The 10,863-nt window shown below is 44.0% G+C and overlaps 1 protein-coding gene across 1 annotated transcript in view; it reads left to right on the top strand.

Moving 5' to 3' along the window:
* The window catches only part of si:ch211-195o20.7 (cytospin-A), a 29,414-nt gene extending 18,821 nt beyond the window's left edge, over positions 1-10,593 (top strand). Inside the window, exons 5-12 of the mRNA XM_053633121.1 lie at positions 5,580-5,938; positions 7,478-7,559; positions 7,659-7,719; positions 7,814-7,889; positions 8,238-8,334; positions 8,874-8,990; positions 9,710-9,769; positions 10,135-10,593. Of these exons, the coding sequence (XP_053489096.1) occupies positions 5,580-5,938; positions 7,478-7,559; positions 7,659-7,719; positions 7,814-7,889; positions 8,238-8,334; positions 8,874-8,990; positions 9,710-9,769; positions 10,135-10,224 (942 nt within the window). The 3' untranslated portion in view covers positions 10,225-10,593. The remainder of the gene's footprint in view (positions 1-5,579; positions 5,939-7,477; positions 7,560-7,658; positions 7,720-7,813; positions 7,890-8,237; positions 8,335-8,873; positions 8,991-9,709; positions 9,770-10,134) is intronic.
* Positions 10,594-10,863: the final 270 nt, after the last annotated feature.

Genomic DNA, 10,863 nt, shown 5'->3' with positions numbered 1-10,863 from the left:
TCCTCATTAACACTCCTCTCTCTCTCCTCATTAACACTCCTCTCTCTCTCCTCATTAACACTCCTCTCTCTCTCCTCATTAACACTCCTCATTAACACTCCTCTCTCTCCTCATTAACACTCCTCTCTCTCTCCTCATTAACACTCCTCTCTCTCTCCTCATTAACACCCCTCTCTCTCCTCATTAACGCTCCTCTCTCTCCTCATTAACGCTCCTCTCTCTCTCCTCATTAACACTCCTCTCTCTCCTCATTAACACTCCTCTCTCTCCTCATTAACGCTCCTCTCTCTCTCCTCATTAACGCTCCTCTCTCTCTCCTCATTAACGCTCCTCTCTCTCTCCTCATTAACACTCCTCTCTCTCCTCATTAACACTCCTCTCTCTCCTCATTAACACTCCTCTCTCTCTCCTCATTAACACTCCTCTCTCTCTCCTCATTAACACTCCTCTCTCTCCTCATTAACACTCCTCTCTCTCTCCTCATTAACACTCCTCTCTCTCTCCTCATTAACGCTCCTCTCTCTCTCCTCATTAACGCTCCTCTCTCTCTCCTCATTAACACTCCTCTCTCTCTCCTCATTAACACTCCTCTCTCTCCTCATTAACGCTCCTCTCTCTCTCCTCATTAACGCTCCTCTCTCTCTCCTCATTAACGCTCCTCTCTCTCTCCTCATTAACGCTCCTCTCTCTCCTCATTAACACTCCTCTCTCTCCTCATTAACACTCCTCTCTCTATCCTCATTAACACTCCTCTCTCTCTCCTCATTAACACTCCTCTCTCTCCTCATTAACGCTCCTCTCTCTCTCCTCATTAACACTCCTCTCTCTCTCCTCATTAACACTCCTCTCTCTCTCCTCATTAACACTCCTCTCTCTCCTCATTAACACTCCTCTCTCTCCTCATTAACGCTCCTCTCTCTCTCCTCATTAACACTCCTCTCTCTCTCCTCATTAACACTCCTCTCTCTCCTCATTAACACTCCTCTCTCTCCTCATTAACGCTCCTCTCCTCGTTAATCCTCCTCCTCCTCAGTGACTGTTTTCCTCGCTATCAGTTCTAAACCAGGCAGTCACGACAGCATGTGGTTTGCGATTTTGTATTGCATTGGCTCAACGTCAAAGGTCAACTTTAGATAACAGAAGCGCGTGCCTCTTTCATGTCCCACGTCCTTCTCGCTGTAACCCTTTTCATGTTTGCCGCACGCATCAATAAATAGATTTTTAGATATAATGATGATGTGTACATATTGTCCTGACATTAGCGCACTGATCGTGTCACCGTTTTTCATCGTCAGCCGTTTCTCGCTTGCTAGTTAGCCTCTCAGCTCAGTTTTTCTTTCGATGTGAATGAGCGTGTCATTTGAGTAGTGTGTTTTCATTTGTGAGTCACATCCTGCCTACATTATTTGCATTTAGTCTCTGCATGAAAGTGTTTGGGGAACGAGCGTGTGTGTGTGTGTGTGTGTGTGTGTGTGTGTGTGTACGTGTGGCTTCCTAGGTCCTCATCTAGAGTCAATATACAGGTGATGTTGAAACTCAAGCATATCTGTGAAACCAGCAAAACCATCTGCAGAGCTGGTTGGGGTTTGGGTACAATATATAAACGCAGCAAAGAATAATAAACGCTAAGTCGTATCACATCTTCTGTACTTTTCACTGGTTATTGGTCATGTCGGTAATTAGACACCAGTGTGGACTCCCGTCCTCGTTAGTATTTCCCACCCCAGACTGATCACGTGCAGTGCCGTAGCCGTGTGTAACGCTGACATGCATTACAATGGAGAAAGTCATAACTAGATTCAGATGGTCTCAGTAAAGAACAGCAGATCTCAGGTCAGTTTCTGTTCGTGGGATATTCAGTCTAAGATCATGTTACATGGCCAAGAGGGAAATAACTGTAGAGCAGCACCTTTATTCTCCGTGATTCATGCGTGATTAATAAACAGCGATGCTTCTTATTACGATGAACTCATTTGATTCAGATGTACACTTTTTTTTTATTCATATAAAAGTCCTGAAGCTATTAAAAGTCAAGGCAGATTTATGTATTAAGCACATTTAACAGTGGACGACAGGCGCTGATCCGAAACATTCGAATCCATCACGTTAAATAACGTTATAACCCAAAGAATAATTTGCACGCGCTACAGACGAGATAAGGCAGATTGAGGAAGGCCGACATACAAAGAATAACAGTAGTCCAACCGTGATGTAGATAGATAGATCCTTTTATTTATACCCACCGTGGGTGCGTAGATAAAAGAAACCCAACACCACCGTACATATAAACCATCAAAAACAATCACAGACATAGAATGAACACAAAGAAAACATCAGGATCATACAACAAATGCCAGAGCATAGTATGCATATAGCCATGGGAACAAAACTCTTACCATAGCTGGCCTTTCTGCACATGGGTAGTCTATACCTGCGTCCAGAAGGAAGGGGGTTGAAATATTGATAAAGCGGGTGGTCTGGATCATCCGGAGCGTACATGAAATGACACGGTCCGATAAATCAGGGGTGCGAATACCAATCGTTCTTCTCGCCAAATTAGTTTGTTCTTATCGGTAACTGTTAGCATATGGAGAAAAAAAAAAAACAAATGGCATCATACATAAGAACCGGTTCAATAATACTTCGATACAGAAGAAGAAGCAGACTAGGCTGGACGGACAGATATTTAAGTTTACGAATAACTGTGAGTCTCTGTTGACAGCACTTGTAAATACCTAGAGTGTGCTGATTGAAGTTGAGATGTTTATCCAGTGTAATGTAATGCCCGGATATCTGAAATGCTCCACCCTTTCAACCATCTCCCCGTTAATGGTAACACTGGAAGGATGGGTCGGTGCTTTGGAAGAGCTAAAAACCAGCTCCTTAGTCTTTGCGATATTAGGGTGGTGAAAGTTATCATCACACCATGTACTAAAATGTGCTGTGGGAGCGTTGATAGTCCAAAAACGAATCATTGTCCTTATTTAGCAATGGAAGAATTGCAGTATCGTCTGCATATTTAAAGTAATGAGTGGTGGTGACTGGACTCTGACAGTCATTTGTATAGAGAATGTAGCAAGAGCATGACTCACAGGTTCTAGGTCTTTTCTAGAGAGAAACTGTTTTAACTTTGCAATAGATCTTCAATGAAAGAAGCTTCCCTTAACTACAGCGCTGATCTGTTTGAGTCAAAAATGACTCCTAGGTGACCTAACTAGGCCTCAAGAGCTGAGGAGACAGTACGGGAGCCCAAAATAACTTCAGACTTCAGTTTTGCTTTCATTTCGCTGCAGACAGTTGTTCGCCATCCGCCATTTGATGTCCTCAAGACATTTAAAAAGCGACCCGAAAGGACTTATGCCATTTGATTTAACTGGCAAATATAATTGGGTATCATCGACATAGCAGTGAAACTAAATATCATATTTCCGGGGGTAAAAAAAAAAAACCATAGAACCCAGGGGAAGCATATAAATGGAAAACAACAGAGGACCCAATATGGAGCCCTGAGGAACACCACACGATAAGTGGGCCGAGGAAGAAGAGAAATTCCCAGTGTTTACTGCGAAAGTCCTATCTTTCAGATAAGATGCGAAGCCAGACCCTTGATACCGACCACAGGCTCTAAGATTTAAAAGAACACTATGGTCGATAGTATGAAAGGCAGCGCTAAGATCCGATAAGACCAACACAACAAAAGTGCTAGAGTTAAGTGACGTTAAAATATCATTGGTAGGTTTTAACAGGGCAGATTCAGCACCGTGTAAAGATCTCAAACCTGACTGGAACTCGTCTAAAATATAAAAAAAAAATTCAAATGAGAATATAAGTGTGCATAAACAACTTTTCCCAGCAACTCCGGGAGCTGACGAGCTATTAATAATGGTCGTCACAAGTGGACTGACAGTTTCGAAAACCTCTTTCGAAAGACGTGCAGGAAGAACATCCATCATACAGCTCGAACGCTCCATCCGTCAGATTAAATCAGAGAGCTGGGCTGAGGAGCCGGGTTGAAACGAGGAGCAGACTGCCGGGATGTAATGAGATCCTGAGCCGATGTCGACTTGAGACGATTACGACGAGATCCTCGATGAACATACCGTGGACGACGTAAAAATTCCCGAGGCCGCACACCTGGTTGTAGATTCCAGCAGGGAGACGAGAAGAACCATCCGGACGCTGTAAGTCTAGAGATGAGGATTTGAGCAGAAAATGATCAAGACACAAGCCCGAAATCCGCCAGCAGATATTCGTCTGCCAGAGAGGAAAAACAATGATAAAACTCCACCTGACCCGAGCAAACTGCCTAAGATGGATCATCATTTCAAGCCCATCTAACAGGTATCAGCCAGCAGCGTTCAATTCCTCGCCAGAATGCCGGCTACTGTACCATTCAGAATAGATAGCACGGGCTTGCGGTTAGGCCAATGAGATTTTCAACTGCACAGAGAAATCAGGAAATCAGTCCACGGTGCTCAAAAACACACAAAGGAAAGTCCAGAATCCATAAAATGCAAAAAAAAAAATTTAAAAATCGTTCCAAAGAGTCATTTTAAAATGACACCAAAACCAGAGAGCAGCGACGGAAAAACACGCCAGCGTTCACTCAACCGGAAACGTCTGATTAAAGACCTTAATTCTAACCGATATCACGCTGAATAAAACAATCATTCCGTCTCAGACCCTTCTGTCTTTCTGTCTCTCTGTTTGTCAACTGTATGTCTTAATGTCTGCCTGTCTATCTGCCCTATCTATTTATCTGTCTGTCTGTCTATTTATCTGTCCATTTGTCTGTGTGTGGATCTGTCTATCTACAGTGTCTATCTCTTGGCCTGCCTGTTTATCTGTCTGTCTACTGTATCTATCTGTCTCTTTATCTACTTGTCTGTCTGTCCACTGTATCTGTCTTTATGTCTGTCTGTCTGTCTCTCTATCTGCCTGTTTGTCTTTCTCTCCGTGTGTGTTTGTCTGTAGGTCTATCTGCTTGTCTATGTTTCCACCTATACGTCTGTCGTTCCTATCTACCGTAACCGTCTGTCTGTCTGTCTGTCTGTCTATTGTATCTATTTCTCTGTCTGTCTGCCTGCCTGTCTGTCTGTCATATCTATCTGTCTTTATGTTTGTCTGTCCACCTGTCTACATACTATCTGTCTCACTCTCTGTATATCTTTCTGTCTACTGTATCTACCCGTCTGTCTGTCCATCCTTCTACGTACTGTATCTGTCTGCCCGTCTCTCTGTGGGTCTCTGTGCCTGTCTGTCTATCTGTCTGCCTGTCCATCTTTGTGTGAGTCGGCCTGTCTGTCTGTCTGTTTTTCTGTCTGTCTATCTACTGTATGCCTGCTTGTCTACCAACTGTATGTCTGTCTGCCTGTCTGTTGGATCTGCCTGTTATTCAATCTGTCTGTTTACCTGTCTGTCTGCCTATAGTTCTGTCTGTCTATTGGTCCGTGTCTCCGATACTCATTGATCCACCTGTCAGTCTGAGAGTTCTTGAAGCTGAATGTGGTGTATTTTCTAACACACTGAAGACAAACACTTCCTGTGTGGGTGTGTTTATGTGTTCTGTGTGTGTCCAGACAGAGCGTAGCGAGTGGCTGCAGTTCCAGTCTGACCTGCAGGTGGCGCTGGTGGTGGCCGACCGGCTGAGAGCCGAAGCCGAAGAAGAACTGAGCGCGCTCCGAGAGGCACGGGAGGACTGGGAGAGGAAGCTGACCGACTCCCAGCAGGGCCAGCGAGAGGTCGAAGGTCAAGTGGAGCGCCTAAAAGCAGAGCTCATGCAAAGCAAACAAAGACTCAGCCAAAGGACAGAGACTCCAAGCCAGCAGGGGGCGACAGAAGGGTGTGTAAGGAACACAATGGAGAGACGGGGGGATGAGCAAAGGACAGGAGAGGAAAAGAGAAAAGAGAAAGAGGCAGGAACTACAGAAAAACTAAAGTGAGTATAAGGAGATCCATAATGGAGTTTCCATCCAGTTGGTGCATTTAAAGAGAAGATGATGTGGTGTGTGTGTGGGTGTGTTAGAGTCTCTCCATAACTATGACTGTGTTCCATTACTGCATTTAACACACTCTTAATGACGTCTGTTCAACAATTCCCCTCAGGGAAATCCCTGTCGCATCATAAGGGCATACTGGTTATACTGGAATATAGGATCCACATAGCATAGATTTCTAGAACTACATGGCTCTAGTATCGCAGGGCCCTGGGAATATGGAGTCCTTGGACTGGTTTTGGGAACATTAGGCCATTTGTTTATAAGGCTGTAGAAACATAGGGGCTTCTGGACATAGTTCTCTGGGAACATTGAGCTATAAGAATATAGGGTTTTATGGGAACATTGGGCCTTGGGAGCATTGACCCCTGGGAAAATAAGGTTTGATGGAATACTTGAGCATGGGAATATAGAGCCCTGGGAATATAGGGTTTGGGGAACATAGAGGCTTGGAAATAACGGTTTTGTCAACACCGGGCCGTGGAAATGTACGGTTTTGTGATTATTGGGCCATGGGAATATATGGTTTTGGGAACATTGGCCAGGGGAACATGGAGCCTTGAGAATATAGGGCACTGGGAATATTGGGCACTTAGAACATGGAATCATGGGAATATTGGGCACTTAGAACATGGAACCATGGGAATATGGGGCACATAGAACATGGAATCATGGGAATATTGGGCACTTAGAACATGGAACCATGAGAATATGGGGCACATAGAACATGGAATCATGGGAATATTGGGCACTTAGAACATGGAACCATGAGAATATAGGGCACTTAGAACATAGAACCATGGGAATATAGGGCACTTAGAACATGGAACCATGGGAATATAGGGCACTTAGAACATGGAACCATGGGAATATAGGGCACATGGAACCATGGGAATATAGGGCACTTACAACATGGAACCATGGGAATATAGGGCACTTAACATAGAACCATGGGAATATAGGGCACTTACAACATGGAACCATGGGAATATAGGGCACTTAACATAGAACCATGGGAATATAGGGCACTTACAACATGGAACCATGGGAATATAGGGCACTTAGAACATAGAACCATGGGAATATAGGGGACTTACAACATGGAACCATGGGAATATAGGGCACTTAGAACATAGAACCATGGGAATATAGGGCACTTACAACATGGAACCATGGGAATATAGGGCACTTAACATAGAACCATGGGAATATAGGGCACTTAACATAGAACCATGGGAATATAGGGAAGTTAGAACATAGAACCATGAGAATATAGGGCACTTACAACATGGAACCATGGGAATATAGGGCCCTGAGGACAATTTCCTTCAAATAAATGAAACCTCCCAGAGCAGACTAAGTTCTCTTAGTTCTAAATAAATGCTTCACTGTTTTTATCTCAAGCTCCTGAACAATGAATTAGCTGGTTCTTGTCCAAACAAAGCCACACCATTTTTATGGTACACGCCATTGTTTTGCAGAAAGCAGTCAGCGTCCCCCGCCAGCCTAGTAAATGGTACATCCCAGACGTCTTTAGCACTCATCCCAAACCCTGTGAAGAAAGTAAGAACAGATCCGTGTTTTTAATCATTCATGTAACAGAATGTATTCTATTCACCACGTGGAACGTGCGTCTGGTAAAATATCCTGTGGTTATTTCAGACCACTCCATCCAGAGAGAGGAATGTGGACCTGCATGATAACCTGATTAATTTATACAAAGGTAAATAACTGACACACAATGCTGCTAATTTTCTGAATTTCAAAACATGTAAAAGTTCACTCTGTGTGTGTGTGTGTGTGTGTGTGTTTAATAGATAAAAAGGAGGACAATCCATCTTTACACCCGTCTCCTGTTATAGACCTTTCTCCAAACAAAACGAGCAAGATAAAGTGAGTGTGACCCTCCTTTTGTTTTTCTCTTCCTGTCTCGCTTCTCAACTCCTGCTACGCCCTTCTCGTGCTTTACTCGCAAAACCACCACAACCCGAACCGCCACCTCCATACGTTCCGGAACTTTCTCACGACTCACGGTGGAGGTCACCGAGCACCCGATTCCATTTTAAAGTCGGGGACGTTCGCACGTTCTGACGGAACGTCTCGGGATGAACTCGGGGTCTGTATGGAGGACGTTTAAAACCTCTATAAAGATCTCGTACATCGTATAAATAAAGCAACAATGCGTCAGAGCGTGTGAGTTACAGTTACGGTCAAACCAAAGGATGCTTCGTCTTTCTCCAGGCCTCAGGAGGACTTCAGTAAGCTGCTCAGGCTTCACGGCGGATCCAAACGCAACTCGCTCCTGCGCTGGAGTCAGAACCGAACCAGCGGATACAAGGTACGTGTACGACTAGAGCTAAACGATGAGCAATGTGAATCGAAATCAAATCGAAGTGCTCAGTCAGAAGTAACATTCCTTATTTTCCTATAACGGCCTTTCGATGAATTAGTGAATGACACGTCATACTTTTTTATCCGTTTATAGTTACATTTAACGTAGAACGTCCGTAATACAAGTCCCTGTTATCGTTTACAGTATAGCACAGCTTGACATGTTAGCCATAAACAGCAAAGTTTTAACGACTCGGTCCTGAAGACGTTTCCCTGCATGTTGTAACTTGCCGACAGTTTCCTCGTCAGATTAGACGTGAAAACAATCGGACGCGATTAAAATAAGCAACGATTAGGCGAGGGCGGAGTCACAGGAAATCAAACCGAAACAAAGAAACCTGTGCTGCTGTTGATTTGGGAACGATCTAATCTCTGACCGTGAGATGAAGACAGTCCTGTGTCAGTGTAAAGACGGCAAAATAACTGAAATAAACTGGATCTATAAATATATAAATATAAATATATATATATGTCTGCATTTCCCAGAACATCGAGATCACGAACTTCAGCAGTAGCTGGATGGACGGCTTGGCTTTCTGTGCCGTGTACCATAGTTACCTCCCATCACACATTCCCTACAACACGCTCAGGCCGGAGAACAAGGTAACACACGCTCATATACTCTCCACCGTATAGAACACTAACGAACACCACGTACAGAACGACCTCAGACCAACGGAAAGGATCGGGACATTTACTTCCGACTGTAGAAACTTTGGGTCGGCACGAGTCATCACCGAATTCTGGATTCTGATTGGACAGCGGAACGTGTCGATTGATTTTCTCTACCAGCAGGTCTGACAGTAGCTCAGCTGCAGATCGCAGGTTTATATTAATGCACTTATCATTTCTATAGTAACGGAGCAAGTGTAATTGTTGATACGGTGATATAAGTTGCCCGTAAGGAGATGTTTATTGGACTTTTACGGAAGGAGTCTCCAGTGTCAGAGGTAACGCTGTAACTTTAGGTTTTTCTGACAGAAGGGTTTACACGTTGCTGTTTCTTATTAACTATAAGAGAGAGAACAATAGATGATGATGATGATGATGATGATGAGGGGGTTTCGGAGTTTGCATGTTCTCCCCGTGCTGCGGGGGTTTCCTCCGGGTACTCCGGTTTCCTCCCCCAGTCCAAAGACATGCATGGTAGGCTGATTGGCGTTTCCAAAAGTGTCCATAGTGTCCAGGGTGTACCCCGCCTTGTGCCCCATGCTCCCTGGGATAGGCTCCAGGTTTCCCCGTGACCCTGAAAAGGATTAGCGGTATAGAAGATGGATGGATGATGATGATGATGATGATGATGATGATGGTTCTGTCCTCAGAAAGAAAACCTCTTGCTGGCATTTCAGACAGGAGAGAGTCTGGGAATCGCCGCGTCACTGGTGAGTCATCATACTCCTTATAAAACACTCCTCAGATCCCTGCACTGGTTTCTCTGAGGCCTGTGAACTTCAACCTACTTTTTTTTTTTTTTTATCGTACCATGGCATTTTTATTAACCGTAATAGTCCCTCATAAAGCTCTACGTGCTACGATAAATTCCATGATTATCTTTCCATGTCCGTGGAGAATACTGATAATACTAATGCTCCATGTTCTCATGATGTCAGTGCTCTAATACTGTGCATCCAATGCATTATTTCCATTTTCTATGTCGCTACAAGGTCAGTTTTCGCAACGATCCGATGTACACGCTGAATCCCGAGCTCGTAACGAGGCCTGTTTTTCCACCTGTGTTTCCTTTAAGACCTCAGACGAGATGATGAAGTCCGAAGGCCCCGACTGGCAAAGGGTTCTGGGATACGTGGAGAGCATATACCGCCATTTTGAGATGTGACCTCTTTGGAAGGTTTTAGAATTCTCCTCCTGGTTTTTCTGGAGCTCTGGCGTCGTTTGAAAACCGTTCCAAACTTCTCGTCGGACATCAGCGAGATCGGTTCCACGAGCCGGCTTCGCGTCTGAGCTCCACCGTGTGGAGAAACGATCGGATGGTGGGAAAAAAAAAAAAAAAAAACAGAAATGGAGATCAGTCCTGAGTGCCAGTGGATCCCAAAAAAGCCAATAATATTGTGATGCAAATTAGTAATGGGAAATGTTTGGGTTTTGTTTTTAACATTGATTTAAAAAGAGGAACATTTAACTTGAGCATATAATGAAAGAACTGTGCTAGTGTTGCACTCGGGAGCGTGCTGTTATAGGAAAATAATCCGCAACGGATAGGCGTGATGAAGCCGAATTAATGTCATCACACAGAAGTCGATTCTTTTCCTGGAACAGCAAGTCCCACAGTGTTTTATTCCTCTTAATCCACAGCATTTTTCCACCAAATACCAATTTTAGTTATTACAAAATGACACATCAGACTATTTTATTTTTCTTCTTCTTATAGCTACGTTTAATGGCGTGGATCGTCCAGGAAGCAAGTTCATTCCTGTCATCACTTACGTTATAGCAGATACAGACAGTCGTTTCTTCA

Source organism: Ictalurus furcatus, chromosome 9 (assembly GCF_023375685.1).
Source record: "Ictalurus furcatus strain D&B chromosome 9, Billie_1.0, whole genome shotgun sequence".
Taxonomy (NCBI): domain Eukaryota; kingdom Metazoa; phylum Chordata; class Actinopteri; order Siluriformes; family Ictaluridae; genus Ictalurus; species Ictalurus furcatus.
Note: the sequence above shows the minus strand (reverse complement) of the source record. Positions and strands in the feature narration are given on the sequence as shown.